This window comes from Nannospalax galili, unplaced genomic scaffold, assembly GCF_000622305.1.
Source record: "Nannospalax galili isolate Female #2095 unplaced genomic scaffold, S.galili_v1.0 scaffold646, whole genome shotgun sequence".
Lineage (NCBI taxonomy): Eukaryota > Metazoa > Chordata > Mammalia > Rodentia > Spalacidae > Nannospalax > Nannospalax galili.
The window spans coordinates 2,937,119-2,958,008 of record NW_008355279.1 but is presented as its reverse complement, the minus strand read 5'-3'; the positions used below and the strand labels follow the sequence as shown (position 1 = coordinate 2,958,008).

At 38.9% G+C, this 20,890-nt stretch overlaps 2 protein-coding genes across 3 annotated transcripts in view; one reads left to right on the top strand and one right to left on the bottom strand.

The window, feature by feature from the left end:
• Ak9 (adenylate kinase 9) overlaps positions 1 to 14,282 on the bottom strand; it is a 156,171-nt gene extending 141,889 nt beyond the window's left edge. Inside the window, exons 1-8 of the mRNA XM_008852452.3 lie at positions 14,183 to 14,282; positions 12,611 to 12,738; positions 11,097 to 11,160; positions 9,778 to 9,830; positions 9,580 to 9,676; positions 4,665 to 4,777; positions 2,694 to 2,879; positions 1,026 to 1,154 (exon numbers count right to left, since the gene is read on the bottom strand). Coding sequence (XP_008850674.1) covers positions 1,026 to 1,154; positions 2,694 to 2,879; positions 4,665 to 4,777; positions 9,580 to 9,676; positions 9,778 to 9,830; positions 11,097 to 11,160; positions 12,611 to 12,727 — 759 coding nt within the window. The 5' untranslated portion in view covers positions 12,728 to 12,738; positions 14,183 to 14,282. The remainder of the gene's footprint in view (positions 1 to 1,025; positions 1,155 to 2,693; positions 2,880 to 4,664; positions 4,778 to 9,579; positions 9,677 to 9,777; positions 9,831 to 11,096; positions 11,161 to 12,610; positions 12,739 to 14,182) is intronic.
• Positions 14,283 to 14,954: 672 nt separating this feature from the next.
• Positions 14,955 to 20,890, top strand: part of Fig4 (FIG4 phosphoinositide 5-phosphatase) — a 184,493-nt gene continuing 178,557 nt past the window's right edge. Inside the window, exon 1 of one of the 2 annotated variants that reach the window (XM_029555727.1) lies at positions 14,955 to 15,271. In XM_029555727.1, the coding sequence (XP_029411587.1) occupies positions 15,206 to 15,271 (66 nt within the window). In that variant the 5' untranslated portion in view covers positions 14,955 to 15,205. The remainder of the gene's footprint in view (positions 15,272 to 20,890) is intronic. The other variant, XM_008852422.3, reaches the window with a different exon arrangement.

Here is a 20,890-nt window from a genome sequence, read left to right as displayed (position 1 = left end):
TCCCAAGAATATATTACTAATTTTCTCTGCTATTTGCTTTCATTTTAATATTAAAATCTAAAGTCAACTGGATTTTATAGTTTTAGATGAACTATGTTGAATTCTATTGAGACCTGTGTTCCTAGAAATTAGAAATGTCTTGAGAAATAACTCCTACTTTCATCCTTCCTTAAGGTTTCAGATAAAAATAAAACCTGGCTCTATCCTTCCACATGACTCCATGATATCCAAGGACAGTTCCCTCATTTACCTACTTCCATAAACCCCATCTCATTTTCCATTCTTTTTCACTCACTATGTAGACCAGGCTGGTCTTGATCTCACAGGGATCCACCTGCCTCTGCCTCCTGAGTGCTGGGACTAAAAGCATGTGCTACCTCGCCCAGAGTCACTTTCCATTCTTTGAGAATTAATGAACATTCTCTGTATTTCAATAGTACGAAAAGAATCATCTCCTTAATTATTCATTACATTCTGTTTTTCACATAAGAAGGTATAAAACTGTACCCTGGTGTTTCTTTCTTTCTAGACATAACATATTCTGACAGCATTATTTATTTAACCATAAATAATGATGAACTAAACAAGGCAGTACACGATACTCTTCTATATTTCAAATTCTTTCATTAAGATAGGTTCTTGGGGGAGCTGAAGAAATGGCTCAGTAGTTATGAGCACTTGCTACTCTTGCAGAGGTCCCAGATTCAGTTTCCAGCCCCTACATGGAGGCTCACAACCATCTGTTATTACAGTTCCAGTGGATCTGATGCCCTCTTCTGGCCTCAGCAGGCACCAGGCATGCAGGTGGTACATATAAACTCATGCTGGCCCACACACATATACATAAACAAAAAAAATAAGCAAATCTTTTAAAAACAAGAGACTGTAATCCTTTTTATAAGGACTTTCTACCAATTTCCAGAGAATCAAAGATTACAAGGAACCAAAGATACATGAAAACCATATAACTGGAGATAAAATACAAACATCAACACTCCCATTTTAGCACTATGTCTTGTTCTTACTTCCAAAGCATGGAGAATTGTCTCCTTATAAAGTTTCACAGTGCTTTCAATATTTTCCAAAAAATCTTCAGGTCTCTGGATCAGGTATTGAAAGATATCAGTTACCATTTGCACTTCAGCAATAAATGCCTAAATAGGGGAAAAGAACAAAGGGAGAGTCAGAATTTACCTGTCTTAGGGAAGTGACTATAATTTAAGAGCCACACACCTAGATGCCATGTTGTGATGAAAAGCAAGGAAAAGAGGAAGATTAGAGACTCTGGACTCTGGCACAAAGACTGAACCCCCTAAAGGTCTTTATTAGAAACTGAACTTCAAAGTTTTTTTAAAAATCATTTCTATTTTATGTGTATGAGTGTTTTGTCTGTGTGTATGTAAGTGCACCTGTGTGTGCAATGTCCATAGAGGCCAGAAAGCGTGTCAAAGCCCATGGAACTTGAGTTACAGATGATTTGTAGCACTGTGGCCACCTGCACACATGTCATTCACTCACACACAGACATAGACATAGACACACAAGCACACACACAAAGTAATAAAGATTGTTTTAAGAAGTTCTGGAAAATATTGAGAATGCATTCCATTTATGTAGGGTAACTCTACATCCTCTCCCCTCTTTTTCTTTGATTTATTACAGTTTATTCATTATTAGTGAATACAGTTAATCCACTGATTGGTTTTGCAGCTTTGACTACCATGTAGCAACTTAGCCCATGTAGAGTCTTGCTAGTGAGAGAGAGAGTCAAGAAGTTGTCCTGGATGCAGCTACTGAGTGGCACTGTGGCCTGGCTTTATTCTCTCTGTTGTTTCTGCACTCAAGCTGAACTGAGCTATGAAGTGTTTTGAAATGGCTTGTGCACCTGCTGCTCTCACAAGCTCTGTCCATGCTGTTTCCTTCTCTTAGAATGTATTCTCCAGTGCATCCTCTAACCTGGTTTCACCTCATTGAAATAAAAACCATATCTACTGCCCCCAAAAGAAAATGTCATAGTTAAACCTGTATGATTAATATATACTCATTAAAAAATGAACAAATAAAAATGAATAGTTCTGAAGACATGACACATTTTTGCCGAATTCCTTCAGACTTAATAAAATTTTTTAAAAATAAAATTTTTCCAAGCCAGGTGTGGTGGCACACTCCTTTAATCCCAGCACTCGGGAGGCAGAGGCAGGTGGATCTCTGTAAGTTCAAGGCCAGCCTGGCCTATATAGTGAGTTCCAGGACAGCTGGGGCTACAGAAAGACCCTGTCTCAAGAAGACAATACATACATATATATAAAATTTTCCTACTACTTATTTAACAAATTTTAATTACAGGCGGTTGTTAGCTGCCATATGGGTGCTGGGAACCGAACCTAGGTCTTCTGCAAGAGCAGCCAATGCTCTTAACCACTGAGTCATCTCCTCAGCCCCTATTTTTATTTTATATGTATAATTGTATTGCCTGCATGTATGTAAGTGCACCCATATCATGCAATGCCCACAGAAGTCCTCTGGAACTGAAGTTACAGACAGTTGTTAGCTGCCATGTAGTTTCTGGGAATTGAATCCAGGTCCTCTGTAACAGCAGTCAGTGCTCTTAATCCCTGAGCCATCTCTCCAGCCCCCAAGTATAACCAATTTTAGAAGTGTCATATATGGTAATGACCATATTGGGAAACCACCTCTTCTTCTTCTTGCTCCTCCTCCTCTTCTTCCTCTTCAACTTTTCTGGTTTGGGGAGTATCTTTCTTCTTTCTCCTGCGACTCTCAATGATTTCAGGATCCCACTGGTCTCTGGTGTACATGTACCCTGTTACACTGTGCTGTCTTTGCCCAGAAAGTCTTTGGCATAAATCATAGTCAGAGCACTAAGAAACAACATTATCAAATCATTTAAAACATGAGAATAAGCTTTTATTTCCTATTATACACATGTTAAACAAAAAAATTTCCCTAAAAAATGGGAAAAGGCTGCAAACTTCTGCCCTAGAAATTCCAGGCTTTTCCCCAAATGAAGTCAAACCATTGAAAAGTGAATCACACTGGATTACTCAATTGAAACGACATGAGATGCTCATTGTCCAACTTACAGAAGGAATGGGGGGTTAAGGGCTATGTTAAGTATCTTGTATTATGATTTGTATAGATTTCTTTCTTTCTTTCTTTCAATTTATTCAATTTATTTTATTTATTATTTATTTATTTATTTATTTATTTATTTATTTATTTATTTATTTTTTATTTATTTATTTATTTTTTGGTCTATCTTTTAAAGATAGGGTCTCTTTGTAGCTCCAGCTGGTCTGGAATTCACTCTGTAGACCAGGTGGGCTTGATCTCACAGAGATCTTCCTGCCTCTCTCTCCTAAGTGCTGGGATTAAAGGTATGTGCCACCATGCTTGACTGATTTATTCATTTTTATTTTTATGTGCATGAGTGTTTTGCCTGCATGCAAAGAAAAGCACCCATGTATGCAAGGCCCATGAAGGCCAGAAGAGGGCATCAGATCCCCTGGAACTGAAGTTATGGATGGCTGTTAGCTGCTATATGGATACTGGGAACTGAACCTGGGTCTTCTACAAGAGCAGCCAGTGCTCTTATCTGCTGAGGCATCTTTCTAGTAGTTATTTCTCTTGTTTTTAAAAATATTTATTATTTTTATTTTATGTGTATGCGTGTATTACCTGCATGTAGGTAAGCGCACCCATGTCGTGCAGTGCTCACAGAGGACAGAAGAGGCTGTCAGATCCCCTGGAACTGGAGTTTTGGACAGTTGTTAGCTGCCATGTGGGTGCTGGGATTCAAACCCAGGTCTTCTGCAAGAACAGTCAGTGTTCTTAACCACTGAGCCATCTGTCCAGCCCTGATTTCTTTTGTTTTTAATGGGAGTTTTATTTTTCCTGAAGAATGGTTTGTTTCTTTATTGATAATATTTCATAATGAGTCACATTTCCCCTTTCACCTCAGGTTATTAAACTTGTGTAGTGGCTAGTTTTAATTGTTAACTTGTCACAACCTAGGATCACTTGGGAAGAGTGTTTCAATGAGGGATTATGTAGGTCAGATTAGCCTGTCTGGATATTTGTGGATTGTCTTGATTGTGTTAATTGATGTGGGAAGACCCAGCCTTCTTGGTTTTGGGCCCTAGATTGTAAAACAGTAGAGAAAGCCAGCTGAGTAGGCGAGCATTCATTCTCTCTGTGTTCTTGATGTGGATGTCATATGAGTAGCTATGTTAAGTCCCTGGGGCCTTGAACTCCCCACTGTGGTAGACTAACATGGGATTGTAAACTAAAACCCTTTTTCCCCAAGTTGCCTTTGTCAGGGTATTTTATCATAACATCAGAACTGCAGGTGCCTACACTCATGTGCACAAACTTATACATATATACAATTAAAAATGAAATAAAAAAATTTTTAAGTATGAAGACATAGTTGGGCATGGTGGCGCATACCTTTAATCCCAGCACTCAGGAAGCAGAGGCTGGCAGATCTCTGAATTTGAGGTCAGCCTGGTCTACACAGCTAGTTCTAGGTCAGCTGGGGCTACAGGGAGCCCCTGTCTTAAGAAGACCAAAAAAAAGTGAAAACATTCCTTGAGTTTAAGTACTATTAATGATTTGCTATGCTAAGAAACAACTAATATTCTTACCTTGATATTGATTATAATGTCAGGTTGCAATTTTAAATTTCTAATTAATTCTACTTGCTGCAAAATGGTCATGGCATCCTGTGAAAGTGATGGTATTTCAGTGAGAATATAACCTGTGGAGTAAAATGTAAATTAATAATTTTTGTATTAATAATATGTGAGATAATGGATTTATTATGATGATTTTATAAAAATATGTAGTTATTAATGAGGATTAATACAGTTCATAAAATTATCTGTCAAAATTTAAATTAACAATTAAAGTTATTGCCACATGAAATGCAACTATGAATAATATTTTTCCAATTAAAAATACCATAGAGCTACGAAGAAACATCTTTAAAAATTCTATTTCAGGGGGGCTGGTGCTATGGCTCAGTGGGTAAGGGCATTTGTCACCAAGTCTGACAACCTAAGTTTAATCTCCAGGATCAACACGGTGGAGAGAATTGACTCCTGTAAGTTGTTCTCTGACCTCCACATGCATGCATATACATCCCTGTATAATAAGTAAATAAATGTTAATTAAAATATGTCAGTTTATTTTGGACAGATGAGGTATTACGGAAGGAAATTCCATGCTAGCAATTCTGTAAGTTAGGAAAGGTCACATGAGGAATCATGAATGCATATTATAAGGATTACATGATCTACTATTTTCCTTCTTAAATTAGTATTTAATAATATAGTAGACTGTATGTACATAATGTTCATGTAGGTTATAGAGAGCAATAAAACCACTCATGTACATACTGTATAGCTTTAGGAACAGTACAGAATATGATTTGGGCTTAGAACATTTATTAGCTTACATTCCCACACAGATGCCTAAATCTCATTGAAATTTGTCTTGGAGATTATCATCATATTAATTTCCTTAATATATATTTAAATTATGTTACTTTCTTGCTCAAGAAATTTTTCTCTCAATAAAATAAAGTCTCAGTTTCTTAAATGGGAATTAAAAGTCTTTCATCTACATTTCTGCTACTTTTCTGTTTTCTTCTGGGAAGGAGAACTGACAAAGTAGCTTCAGCCTTCCATACTTAACAAAAATTTTATTAGAAGTAAATAATGTGAGCCAGCTACTTTAAGGATGCATGATACTATCTACTGCCAACGATAAAATTAGGTGAAAATTAGAAATTGGGAAAACTGCATAGCCACTGCCATAAGCTTAGCAGTCCCCTAATTCTTAAGGCTTTTCCTGACAACAGTGGCAGTGGTGGCAACAAGTCCGACTTTTTGCTATGGTATAATGAATTGTGTTACTATCTGGGAGCTCTACATAATTCAGAGAACACATATTTTCTAAATAAAATGCATACTGCCACACAGTCATACCTAGGGAAGAGGTTCATTATAAGTATAAAATAGACAAAGGATTTCAACATACCAGAGTTTGAAAAGTTCACAGATATGATTTCAAATTCCCAAATGCAACTAACTTTTAAAGAAAGTTCCATTTGTTGAGAATCGCTATAATATTAAACATATCCATAATTACTCCAAAGTCAATCAAAATACTTTAATTTTCTAGCTATATATCTGTATGAAGCTGGACTTTCTTCATGAACTTCAATGAAAATACTGTGGCTATGGGAGGAGGTGTGGAGGAGAGACAATCATGGTATTTAGGCTTGTCTCACCACTGTAGATGTAGAGCAACTTCATAGTCTTCCAGAACAAGTACTCAATTCTGTGAAAATCTCAGAATTTCTCAGATTTTCTTGGTAAATAACCAGAGTCAATGAATCCACTTTTCTGATCCCAGAAACGAGAAGGAAGGAAGGAAGGAAGGAAGGAAGGAAGGAAGGAAGGAAGGAAGGGAGGGAGGGAGGAAACAGAAAGACTGTCTAGACCTCTGCCCAGGGGAATTCAGTGATCCAGGCCCATGTTCTTAATTTGCCCTCATTTCTTCTCATTTCTTGGCACATTGGAAGGGAGGAGGCAGTATTTCCCTGAAACTGAAGCTGAAGACTACTGCTTTCAGACTGAAGTGATGGGGTTCAGAATTCAGAACATCAGGTAGCTTTGTGTCATCCCTGATACCTGTAAGACCTCTGGCCAGCCAGACATGAATGTGCACACTGCTGACCAGTGACTTGCAAGACCACTCACAATGCCACACACCTAGGGGAGGGAGTGCCCGCTGAGGCTGTTTATTCTTCACTGGGGAAAATGAGTTTTCCAGAACCCAGAAGCAGAGCAGAGAAGAGCTATCTAGGACATCCAGGCACAGCCTCTGTCTCTTCCTTTTGGGAGGAGGTGTGTTTCCCAGAAACTGATTTTGGTGAAATACTAAGATAACACAATAGATTGTATGTGAAGAGATAACTATAGATGGCATGGGGGGGTCGCTTTTAAAGATGGGATCTCTATAAAAGGGCTCTAGCTTTAGGAATGGTAAAGAATATGACAGAAAAAAATAAAGATTGAATTTAGAAATACTGTCCTGTGCAGTGTTTCTGGCAATGCACATCTCTCTCTAGAGATTTTGGATTCATCCATTTCTAGCCTCAGTTAGCCCCCTGACTCAAGTTATATCCCTGTTTCAAAAGCTTTTTACTTTCAAGTTCTTATCTGCCTCCTACCAGGCCACAGGCTAAAACAAAATGTTAGAATAAGAATCTTTACTGGGAATTTGCACAGACTTTCAAACTGTGTTTAGCAGAGTGCTAGATTTTAGAAATTCTCTTTGAAAGTGCTGTTAGATGAATGTGAGGACTGGGTAGCAAGGGCTCTGAACCCTGTCTCCACTGCAGCCTTTCAGTGAGCCTGCTGTGATGCCCAGAATGTACCTCATGCAAGCAAATGGTGAAAGGGTGGCCCTCAGACTTAATTCGTCTCTACCATGCTTGCTCTGCTAGCTTCTAGATGGATCTGTATATGGAAGTATTAGGGACCGAGAAACACATGGGGATGCCATCAGTCAGTCCTAGAATTGGAAAAACTCATAAAGCAAATAACCAGTTTCAGGGACAGAGAAACACATGGGGATGCAATCAGTCAATTCTAGAATGGGAAAAACTCTACAAAGCAAATAACCAGTTTCTTCCACAAAGAAAACATGGGGAGACAGAAAGAAATGAAGGGAATTTAGAGATTAAAAGATAATTGAGACACACCAAACAACGGCTGGATTTGAAATTGTTTGATCCTTCTTAAACAAAACATCTAAAATAAGACTATGAGGCAATTAGTAAAATTTGGCCACAGACTGGTTAGCAGATGATGTCAAGGAATGATCATGATAATGTGATAATAAGTTATCAGCCTTTATTAAGAGATACACGTCAAAAAACTATGAATGAGCTTACAGGCAATACAGTAGTTTCAACATGAAATAAGTTGAGAGGGGAACAGGCAGACGTGCACGTGCAACAGGATTAGACAAGTATGTCGAGTGACAAACTCTGTGTGTGATCTTTATACGAATCCCTCTGTGTGCTTCCATCTGAACTCTTCTCTGGCAAGTATTTGAAGCCGTTATGAACTGTGAATGGCACCATGGATTGTTTTCGTGTAGCTTTTCCTTTTGGCAATACTTAAAAATTTTGCCATCTTTTTCATAGCCATTAAACCAGTCTAAATTTTCAAGAGGTGAATAAAGCATAAATAAATAGTGGCTCATATTTTTTATACATACTCAGTTTTAATTACTATGCCTTTTGAGGTCATTTACTGACCCAGCTGGAATTCTGTGTTTGCCCTTTCTGCCATTATTCTTGATTAACCTTTTACAATCCAGGTATTTTCCCCAAGGTCATTCTCTGTATCACTGCCGAGTAGCCGGTGTGCTAGATAAATATAGTTACAAATAAAGTGTAGCTATTCACACTGTAGTATATATGTTTACATTTTAGCCTACATTAGAACTCATAGGTTATGTAAATTAGGTATTATATATTATCTATTATCTGATATACAGAGATCAGATGCATGTATGGATTATATTCATCTGTGCATCGTATATGTATCATCTATGAAGATAGATGATAGAAAGAGATAGTTCCTTCTGTCTATAGTTACAGGCCATAGAGACATAGCTGCCTTGACAAGTCTGTTTTTGCCGCTTCCAATACTGTCTTGCTCTGACATAGTTTTTATTTTATTTTATCAGATATTTATTTATTTATTTATTTATTTATTTATTTATTTATTTATTTTTGCGTTGTCATGCTGAGAACTGAACCCAGGGCCTTGAGCATGCTGGGCAATTGCTCCACTGTTGAACTACATTTCTAGTCCTTACCCTAGAATCTTAATAGTTCCGATGTTTTCTCTGAACTTACTGAAAACATAAAGCAACTTTCTGAATTTTCCTTCTGTCACTCATCATCTGTTTTAGGTACATGATTTTCTCCCAAGCTAATTTTTCTTCTTCTTCCCTTCTTTTGAAAAATGTCTTGTGTTTTCTTTTTAGTGACTCTAGCTGCAATGGTCTTTGTCTGGAGAAATTATAGAACCAAAGCCCTTGCTCAGCATCCATCTGAATAGAGAGAGACTTTTATGGTGTGTGGTCAGAAAGCAGGCTAGATGAGCATGAAAAGCCCAGGCAATATCTGAAGTCATAGGGAAGCTCTAACTCCCATGTCTTCTGCTTTACAAGTAAGCATTAATGCAGAGACTGAACCTGGTGACAGCAGGGTGAGCATGAGCACCATCTGTAGAAGCCAGAGGCACTGCAAGAAGGACCACACACCTTTGCGATGCTTTCATCGGATGACACGATGCTACATAACATTGAGGCACATTTTTTAAAATGTAGACTCCAGAGACTTAAGAAGGCAAACAAGCAAATGAATCTGAGATGCTCAGCTGAATAGGGACTATGAGACTCCAGGGTCAAAACAAAAGAAAGAAACCAAGACACTATTTGTGCTTCTGGGCAGGCACATGAGCATGAACTTACCAAAGTGGGAGACTTCTGAAGAGTTGAGCTTCTCCAGGATGAGCTTCGTGACAAGCTCATCTGGAATGCTGTGACCGTTGACCAGCATCGACTGCAGCTGAGAGCAAGCACAGATACTGTGTGTTATGTACAACGTCTGCCTGGGATTCAAAGCTTTTATTGATTATCATGGTAACTTTGTTATTTAGATGTGCTTACCATAACTCCTGATTCAGTTTCAGCAGCAATGTGTTCTTCCAAAACCGATAATGCTAAAACATGCATTCCAAAGATTAGCACAAGCTAGTATTAGGATTGCCAAAATAAGAAACGCTTTCTGAATATCTGTAACTGGTGGCAAAGATTTATGTATATACCACTTTAGAATTTATAAGCATATTTACACACATTATAGGTTAATCAAAGTAGAGGCAGCAGAATATGTTCCATAGCGAGTTTGAATTTGCCACTCTACCAGCCTAAGACTGTGGGTGAAGTCCACTCCCTAAATGCCTATGTATCTTGAATATGCTTGCTGTGGGTAGTATGGAAGACAATGAGAGGATGAAATGAGGGGGTGTATGATGGCAACTTGTAAATTGCCACGTATCATGCAAAAGTGTACAGTAGTATTGTCTAAATTCTTTCATAGCCATTTGACTATGTCCAGGCCCCATTAATTTTTTACATTGATAGTATGAAAGGAAAGATCACATCAAAAAAGTTAAAATGGATTAACATTGTTTCAAAAGATGAGTCCTGAGGCTAAAATTTCAAAGACATGTCTTCCTTTTCAGAGTACATACACCGTTCCTTGACAGAAGGCTCTCTGAGATAGGAATAGAAGGGGGCTTGACTTAGGGGACCCTGGTGCTGAATTATGACATCAGCTGCTAATGATTTATAAAAGGCTTGATATTCCTTAAGGTTTTCTAGATGTTAACTTTTTTGGTCAAAAAAGGAAAATTTCAAGGTTCTCTGTGTATATGTTATGTGTTACCAGATTGTTCTAAAAAACCCAATTTGTATCGTTTTCATAGTGTGTGGAAAGACAATTTCTTAATCTTTGCCCACAATGATCAGTTTTACTTATTAAAAGGATTAGAACAAGATGGGGGGGGTCTGTTGTCTTACAGATTGCACAGATATTTATAAGTAAAATGTAATTTTGCATTAAAAGTAGTTAGGTTCTGGAAAACGCTCCCAAGAAAAGCTGTGAATTCTTTCTCTTCTCATTTGTAATAAGAAGACACTCAAACACACATGTCAAAAAAGTTCTAAACTATGGAATGAGAGAATTAGAGATAGTAAGAATGGAGTCAAAGACATTTAATAAACATGACTGGACTGGTGCCATTATAAAGTTAATATTCACTGGGTTGATAGATGGATAGATGTCTGATGAAGGATATAAGACAAAGTATTAATTATGGATCTAAGACGGTGGGCAGATGGGTAGATTTGAATTCATTACATAACTCTATTTTATGGATCTTTGAAAGTATTCATTCATATTAAAATATTGGAAAAAAATTTACCTTCAACATGAATACATTTCCATGCCTGTGATATGTGCTGGGCTAATGTTGACTTCCCAACCCCCTTAAAAAAGAAAAATGTTATTTAAAACTTAACAGAACATTCATTTCACAGTGAAGCAGATACACCAATGTAAAGAATCCTATTGATGTTTACTGTTACATAAATGTTTGTTCTATAAAAATGAAGAGAGGACCCTATATATTTAAACTTCATTTTTCTCTACTAATTCTTGAATATGCAACATATCCTGATTATCTAAATACATTATTATTTGGGAAAATTAGGAAAGAGATCCCTGAAATCAGGAAGTTATACCATCATGATATTGAATTCATTTGCCAAAATTTCCAGTTCTAATTGTAAATCATTATATGTTGAGGCTCATAATTTTCTTTCCTTCCTAAAGGAAAATGAATGCTTTGGCAGACTTCCATTTAATAATTTTTGTCTCTTTTCTTTTTGCAATCCTGGGGATCAACACAGGGCTTTAATGCATGCTAGGTAAGAACTCTACCATTGAACTATATCCTCAGCCCTATTTTACCCTTTATTTTGAGGCAGAGTCTCAGAAAGCTGCCCTGGCTGACCTTGAGATCACCGTAGCCTGGGTGGGCCATGATCTTGTGATCCTCCTGATTTAGTCCCCAAAGTTGCTGGGATTACAGGCCCAGCTCATTTGATAATTTTCAAGAGCAAATAAATCTCTTTTAACTGACATCTTTGGAAAGCAGCCTATTTTAAAGATAAAAGGTCACTTTCATGAAGTAATATTTGCATCTGGTTGCTGTCAGTGCTGACATTTAAAACCATGTTTTCAGAAACATAATGAAAATTGTGGGAAATATTTCTTGGTGTCAGATCTAGTGTTCCTATAAAAAAAAAGTAAGTCAAAGATAGGATCCAACCCTTAACACCTGTTATTCTGAGGAGTCAGTACTCTATTGGTAACTATCCACTAGCTTGGTGACTGAAATTTGCTCTTATTTAGAGGTCCTTATTAGAAATGTCTAGAAGCAAGCAATCTTAGAAGAGCCCCTTTATTTTCTTCCTGTTTTGTGGAGAGACAATAGCTGGTCCTCTAACACACTGGAGGCCCATTGCCCCTCCATAGCTTCAGGTGTTAACAGACACCCCAGGTCATCCCACTAGCATCCTATCTTCATCTAGAGAGCCTCGTATCCAATTCCTAAGCAGATCTGATATACAAATCAACTCTGAATAACTTTAGATCACGTGCTAGTATGTACCATTATGGTACAATGTTTTGAAATGTCAATTTCCTTAAAATATAAAAAAATAAAAATATAATCTGGATTCTTTTTCAATTGTTGTGCACAGAAGAATGACAGTTATGAATTTAAAACCAATATTATGTCAGAGTGGAAGTGATATGATGAAAATCTATCAGACACTAAAAAATGAGCACACTATGTGGTTTCCATTCATGTATGTCAACAAGAAAATTGTCATTTGAAATAAAAAGTATATCAAATAAGAATAGATAACTTACTGGTTTCCCAAATATAATAAAGCAAGCAGGTTTGGATAATAAAAAGTTTCTCTCGACTTCATCTTCATTAAATATATCTGCAAAAGGATAGTCCTCTGTCTTCTCTTCAGAAATCATAATATAAAACACTACAATAAAAAAACACAAAACTGCTGAAGTGCCCACCTTTGTTGGCTTGGGAAGGCTGAGGAGAGGGCCCATGAATTTACTCAGCTTAGGAGCCACGTCATTAACAGTTGAGAAAGAAACAGCACATAACTAAAGCTTCACATACATGTGATACTTACAGCTGTCTACAAGCTAAATCTTTCAATCACTTTGGAAGCCTTTTGCTACTTTGAGCTGTAAAGTAGGTTCTAGGCACAGACTCCTCTTTTAACTGTTATGTCTGTAAGAAGCAGGATTTCAATTATGCTGCTTTCAATGAAATTAATCAGAAACAAATTAGGTGAATAATGTTTTGGATGTGTTTGCTTTGCACCAAGACCATGTCTTTTTTTCAAAAACACATGTTATTTACATATTTAAACATGTAAATAACTGAAATAACATAATTTTTTTCTTGACCGCAATGAAATATTTACAAATGTATTTAAAGCCCCTAATTCTTTTTATATATTATTTTTTATTTATATGTACATGTGTATTGCCTGCATGCCTGTAAGTACACCTGTGTCGTGCAATGCCCACAGAGGTCAGAAGAGGGAACTGCACTTATGGATGGTTCTTAGCTGCAATGTGGGTGCTGGGAACCAAACCCAGGCCCTCTGTAAAGCAGCCAGTGCTCTTAAATGCTGAGCAATCTCTCCAGTCCCTAAAGCCCCTAATACCCCTAGTTCTTGAACATTAAACAAGGAAACAATGATATGGTTTTACATAACATTACATTCACAAAAAAATGAAGTGGAAATTATAGAATGTTAACAAATTAATACTAGTATTATTAGAACTATTGAAGTTGTGTCTACTTAAAATAATACAGTAGAAATATATTTTCAAAAACCAATAGTTTCTTCTAAATTGGCAATAAAAGCAAAAACTCCCACAATTACGAATGTATTCTGCAACTATCTAACAATATTAGGAATTGAGTTCCATTATGAAATGGATGAGAGTTATTTTTTTCCAATTAAAAGATGCAAGCGAAGGTGGAGGTAAGTGGATCCTTCATAAGTTCTCAATTTTGAGTCTACAGCATGACTTCTAATGTCACATTCAGCTATGTGTTCACATTTTATTACACTCCCAGGGATTGAGAACCCTCTAGCGGTGGATTCTCAGATTGGAGAGGTCCTTGTTTCCTAGCACTTTCCTCCTAGGCCACCACTACAGCACGTCTTAAGCTCTTGTAGCAGGTGTTCAGTAAATATTTGTGAGATACATACCTTAGTTATTGAAAGGAGAACAGGTTTTGAAAGGTTGATTTGTAGAAAGATCGTGAAGTTTAGTTTTGCAAGAAAAATAACTGGTACGTGATCCCCGCAGGAGGTGGATTCTGTGCAACTGATAACAAAACCCATATCCAGAAGTGAGGCAACCGCCCTCCTGGTACAGGGGGAAAAGGCTGCTTACCTGTTCACTGTGGACCAGGGACCACAACATCCGCTCTCTCCCGAGGCTCTAGGGATCTGTTGGGCGGTTGCCTAAGAAACCTGTTGGCACCACGCAGGGCCCCTTAGAGGGCGGAGCCTCGGGAGGTGGTGTTGTAATTCACCGTAAATTCTTTTGTGTCTGCTTCTGTCCTGTCGTAAGTATAAGACTATTCCTTTCACAAATGTGGACGCGATGAACAGAGCTTGTGCACAATTATCCACTTACGTTCAGACACAGCGAGTGGAACAAACATTATGTTAACCAACGACCTCCTGCGCCCAGTGCTCTTCCACTACACCGCCTAGTCTAGAATTTACAAACGGTTAGCCTCAGACACAAACAGTGGCAAACTCCAAATTTGCTACCTTTGAGTAATTCAAACAGATTCGTGGGTCATACAGCCGTAATACGAACTTTTATTGACTCTCATGAAGATAAAATAGCCAACAAAAGGAGAGTGGGGAAAGAGACACCCAGGGACTACCAGACGGTAGGTTTCAGGAAAATAAGAGTAGACGAGGCAGGCCAATTGCAACATGGAGAAACCGCTTCAAAGGGGGCTACCGAAATCCCCAGTCCTCCGCCTTCTCTAGAGGGTTGAGATAAACCAGACTTGAGCTAATTGGGCAATTTTTCTCCGCCCATTTTTTTTCTCCTGACCTTAACAAAGATGGCGCTGGTAGCTTCCTCCCTGAGCAGCACGCAGGTTTCCGGAGCCTGGGCACGGCCTCGCCACCTTACTTTCTCGAGCCCCGCCCCATCCGCGCTTGGGCGTGGCTTGCTGGGAGGCGGAGCTTGCTGGGAGGCGGGGACTCTGGAATCCGGAAACACCTGCGTCTCCCTGGTCCGTAGCAGATTCAGTCCTGCAGTTTTTTTTTCTGCAGGCTCCGGCGTGCTGGGTCTGCTGCGACTTCTTGCTAGGCCCCCTGGGGCGGCCCGGCGCCTGCCACGACCTGGGCCGCGGCCTGGTGCCCTGCTGTGGGGCCGCCATTGGCTGGAGCCATGCCCACGGCTGCTGCCCCCATCATTAGCTCGGTCCAGAAGCTCGTTCTGTATGAGACCCGAGCTGTGAGTACCCGGGCGGCGGGGCGGGGCAGGAGGACGGTGCGCCGGGTGGCTGTGGGGTCGCTGGGCAGAGGCCGCGCCCCCACCTCTTCTCCCTCGCCCCCGCACCTCCTCGATCCAGGTGGAGGCCAGCCAGGGAGGAACCTAGCCCGCTGGGGCCACGCATGGAGTATTTATTCGCTTTCGCAGCCAGGCACTGCTGGGTCTTCATTTAACTTACTTCCTACAAGTCTTGAGTAGAACATATGCAGGCTGACAGGTGCAGCTTCTGTAGCAGCCACTTGATACTTTCCCACTGTCTCATCGTCTGTTAAAGTTCTTGAGTTCACTAGTTACAGGGGTATGAAAAAAATTTGACCTTTGACTCGGTAACTTAACTATTTTGCTATTCCAAGATATACCATCGCTGTGATTGACTTTAGTCATGTGCATTGTTTTTGCTGAAATTTTTTATTGTGTTTTTTTCTTATTAAAAAAAAATTTTTTTCCATTTCAGATAACATCTTTTCACTCGACTTTCTCCAAACACAACATTTAATTAAATAAGAAAATTTGTTACTTTAAATGAGCATGAAAGTAGTGAATAAGCCAACAATTTTTACAATTAGATTGCTGTCTCTCCTGTTTCTAGAATGGTGCTAATAGAACTTAACATTTTGGCATTTCTGCAATTGGAAAGCACAGTTAATACGATATGACCTTCGTGAATCTGGGCATCACTGTAATATTAAGGGTCTGTGTTTAAGATAACTTATGGTCACAGTATTGTATCTGCCACGTGCTTGTGCAGTACTCTTCTGAATTATGGAGTGTCTCATAAAGTATGTTCATCAAAACATGGGTAGTCTTTGCTAGAGAGTACAGGAGTGCACTTAGCAGTTTCTCAGTTATAACACAGTCCTAATAGTGTGTCTATCTTGGGTCATGTGTGTAAAATTGTTGGTTCTAAATTAACTTGTCGAGTATCCTTATAAGTATCTTCAGTTTTCTTCAGAGTCACGTGGAAAGACCATTTTGATATTGAAACAAAAATTTCTACTTTTCCTCAAATCTGCTGGTAAATGTCTGTAGTTAGAAGCATAGGTAACTTAATGCATAGGCATTTCAGCCCACAAGTAAGATGAGCCTTCTGGAGGCCTGACTGAGATGTTTAGTGCTCTTTCTAAAGCACGATTCATAGTGTAGAACTTTTTCTCTTTCAGAAATCTTCAGCAGAACCATTCTAAGGAGAGTAAACTCTGAATCCCTAATTTAATATGTCAGCAGTCAGCATTTATTGAGGTTCAGTTATGTGCGTTTTGTGCCTTAATTCTCCAGTGAAATTGTATCAACCTCAGTTCCCTGTATCTACCTTTTTTCCTGTTGCTCTCTGCCTTTGTAATGTCTCATCCTTTCTTTTCCTGTCCAATCTGTGACGGTGCTCACAGCACAGATTTGTATATGCCTCGCAAGCAGTAAGCAATTGGCAGATGTTAGTTCAGAGGGTTTGGCAGAAAGTGATGTATATTCTAGAGCTCAGATGTGACTTTTGTTGGCCATCTAAGTAATAGAAACCGGTTTTGGCCAGCTTAGAGATGAAAGGTAGGTGTATCAGAAGGATGCAAGAGCCATCGCATAGAATCACTGGAGGGCCCAACTCCCCAGCCTCTGGGAGAACCAGAACAAGAAGGGAAGCTTAAGAACTTTCTCAGGGTGCTGCACCCCAACAACACAGGGCCTGGGAGAAAGAATGCAGCAGTAGACTTAGCTATGATTGGATACCTGCCCCTTGTAGACAAATTACAGTAATGACTTGGCTATAGGACCACCCCTTGGTGACAGGTGGTGTCTGGGCTGAATTTAATCTCTGAAGCTGATTATCAGTTTAGTAGGTCTTTATTTACTTATTTATTTTTGAATTAGAAAAGATATAAGCAGAAAGATTTGAGTCAGCTGCTTGAAGAATAAAGGGCATCACTCAGATAAGGCATAAAATTATTAACAACTGAGAAAGTGTAGGGATGAAAAAAAGTCTATAGTAGGTTGTAATAATGAGAATAAACATTAATATTTACAGAGCCTGTCTGTGCAGGCACTGCTCTAAGTTCTTGATGTATTTATTCTTCATTTTAAGAGGATTCTCCTATTACTGTTGTATTTTTATTATTACTGTTATTGCTTCTGTTTATGTGGTGAAGAAAAGAAGGAGACAAAGTAAGTTCAGAACAGTGCTGCTTAAACTGTGGTCTGGAACCACTGCTGAGATGTCACATAGAGATGCTGAGGTTAAGTAAGTAGACTTTTCAGATCAGTTTCATAGAGCTGTTTCTCATGAACAGATAATTTAGCAAATTAGCCTTGTGGTTTGATTGTTGTTGCTTTTTAGTTTTTTTTTTTTTTAACCATGGAAATTTCAGAACTATACAAAGGAAAGAGAATATAAAAACTCCCATAGACACCTGTCACCCCACTTTACGATTACTAAGATTCTGTTACTATTTTATTTTTTTATGAAGCAAAGTTGAAGGATTAAGCATGAGGGTTAAGAAAGAGAGGCAAAGCTGGGTGGTGTGTACACACACCTTTAATCCCAGTACTCAGAGGTAGAAGCAGGCGGATCTCTGTGAGATCAAGGCTAGCCTGGTCTACATAGCGGGCTCCAGGCCAGCTGGGGCTATAGGGTAACCCTGTCTTAAAAAAAAAAAAGAAAGAGGCACTCAGAATAAAGTAAGGCATACCCAGGAGCATCGGTGTGGGTTTCTCAAAGAAGAGTTTGGGAAGTAAGACATACTCAAGAGTTGGCTGCAGGCTCCTCAAGGGAGCATGGCCATTGTCACCCTTTATTAACTAGAACTCATTCCACTCACAGTCCACCACCTTACTGATCTTAAGGTTCTGTTTCTTGAGGTGAAATTGACATGAATTGAAAAACACTAATCTGTTATTGTCTTAGTTTGTTTCTTCATTGCTGTGACAAAACACTCTGACCAGTACCAACTTGGGGAGGAAAGGGTTTATTTGTCTTACATCTCCCAGGTTGCACGCAGTTCATCAGGGAGCCCAAGGTAGGAACTCAGGGCAGGAACCTGGAGGCAGGAGCTGGAGCACAGGCCATGGAGGAACACTGCTTACAGGCTTGCTTCTTTGGCTCCTGCTCAGCCTGCCCTCCTATGCAACACAGGCCCACCTGCCCAGGGGTGGCACCACCCACAGTGGGCTGGGCCCTCCCACATCACTCATCAAGAAGATGCCCCTCAGACATGGCCACAGGCCAGTCCAATAGAGGCAATTCCCCGATTGAGGCTCCCTCAACCCAGGTGTGTCAAGTTGACACTAAAGCTATCCAGCACAGTTATGAAATTTGAACAAAATGATACACATATGCATTCATACCCCTATTATGACATGAAACGTTTCTATAGTTCCAGAAAGTTCTCTCTGTCTTCACCAACTGTCCATTCTCTATCTGGAAATTAATGTTCTATTTTATTAATGTTCTAGTTCTTTTTAAAGATCTGTTTTATTTTTGCTTAATTTATATCTGTGTGTGTATGCCATGTGTGTACAAATGCCCTCATCAGATTACAGAAAAGCACATCTTATTCTCTGGAGCTGGAGTGGTGAGGCAGTCGTGAGCCACCCAGCATACGTGCTGGGAATCGAGCTTGGGTCTTCTGAAAGAGCAGTAAGTCCTATTTTTCACTGAGCCATCTTTTCAGCCCAATGTGCAAATTTTTAAAGTGTTAGATATGCTTGTTTAAAATTTAAAATTTAAATTGGACATAGTAATGCATACCTTTAGTTCCAGCACTAGGGAGGCAGAGGTAGGTGGATCTCTGTGAAATCAAGGTCAGTATGGTCTCATAGTGAGTTCCAGGCCAGCTGAGGCTGTAGGGAGACCCTGTCTCAAAAAGACCAGAAAAAAATTAAAATATAATTGGTAGCTGAACATGGTGGCATATGCCTGTAATCCTAGTGCTCAGAAGACAGAGTCGGGAGAATCTTAAATTCCAGACCAGCCTGGGCAACATAGCAAGACCCTGCCTCAAGTAAACAAAACTAAAAACTTTGTAGATGGAATTTCGTCTACATTCTGTTAGGTCCAGCTTGTTTTGTTCAGTATCACGTCTTTGCAGTTTATCCATACTTACCAGCAGTTTATTCCTTTTATTATTGACCATATTCCACAACCTGTCAGTTCTTTCTTTTGGTTTGGACTGTGAGTAATCAAGGTATGAACACTTTGGAAAAATGCACTTGTGTGCATATATTTGCATTTCTTTTGGGGCGAAAAACATAATGAATGATATGAATGATCACATCTGATATGTCAGATCTTTGGAGAGCTCCCAGGTCATTTTGTGAAGTAGTTTTACCATTGTACACTCCCACCAGCAATCTCTATACATTCCTGTTGTTCTATATCCTTGCCAACGTGTGTGTTGGTGGCCCTTGTAGTTTAGCTATCTCACTATGGATTTCATTTGTGTTCCCTTAATAGCTAATGGAGTGGGCAGATTTCCATGTGCTTCCTGATATCTTTATGAAGTACCTGTTCTTTTGTCCACTTATAGAATTGAGTTGTTTTGGTATTATTGATTTGTAGGCATTCTTTATGTTATATAGATTTATATTCTATATAATCAAGTCTGTTGTCAGCTATGTTTAATGAGCATTTTTTCCTAAAATATCCAGTAGATCATTTAAAATAACATTTTGATGAGTAAAAGTTAAAAAGATTGTACGTGTGTGTGTGTGCGTGTGACTGGAGAAGACAAACTTATTCTTTCTTAGAGAAAAAGTATTCAGTCTTTCACTATTGATGTTGGCTGTTGGTTTTCATAAATGCCTTTTATCAGGTTGAGGAAGAGTCTTTCCTTTTCCTGCTTTACTAAGAATTTTAAAAATTCATGAATAGATGTTCAGTTTTGTCATTTGTTGTGCATCTATGTATGCTATTTCCTTTGTGGGTTTTTGTTGTTGTTACTATTTTTGAGGTAGGGTCTCCCCGCAGCCCCAGCTGGCCTGGAATTCACTACATAGATGAGACTGGACTCAGTCTCATAGAGATCTACTTGCCTCTGCATCCCAAATGCTGGGATTAAAGATGTGAGTCACCAGGCCCGTCTCCTTTGTATTTTTACTATGATCAGTTATATCCATTCATTTCAAATGTTAACCCTTCAGTTATGGAAATACATCTTAATATTTGTTAAAGATCTTATGTTTAGACTATTGATTTATCATTTTCTTTAACATCTTGTCTGTTTTAAATTTTTTACTATATGTGTTTGTGTTTGTGTTTGTGTGTGTGTGTGTGTGTGTGTGTGTGTGTGTGTGTGTGTTCATGCACATGTGCCACAGTGCACATGTAGAGGTTGGAGGACAACTTGTGGAAGTCAGTTTTATCCATCTATTACATGGTCCTGGGGATAAAATCCTACTTGTCAGGCCTGGCAGCAAGCAGCCTTACTCACTCTCACTGAGTTAGTTCACTAGCCCTTTGTCTGATTTTTTATATCAGGGTTCTTGTACCCTCAAAAAATAAATTGAGATGTTCCTTCTCTTCTGAAAATGATTACGTATGACTGATGTTATTTCCTTCCTCAGAGCGTGTTGGAGTTCACTAGAGAAACGTTTTGG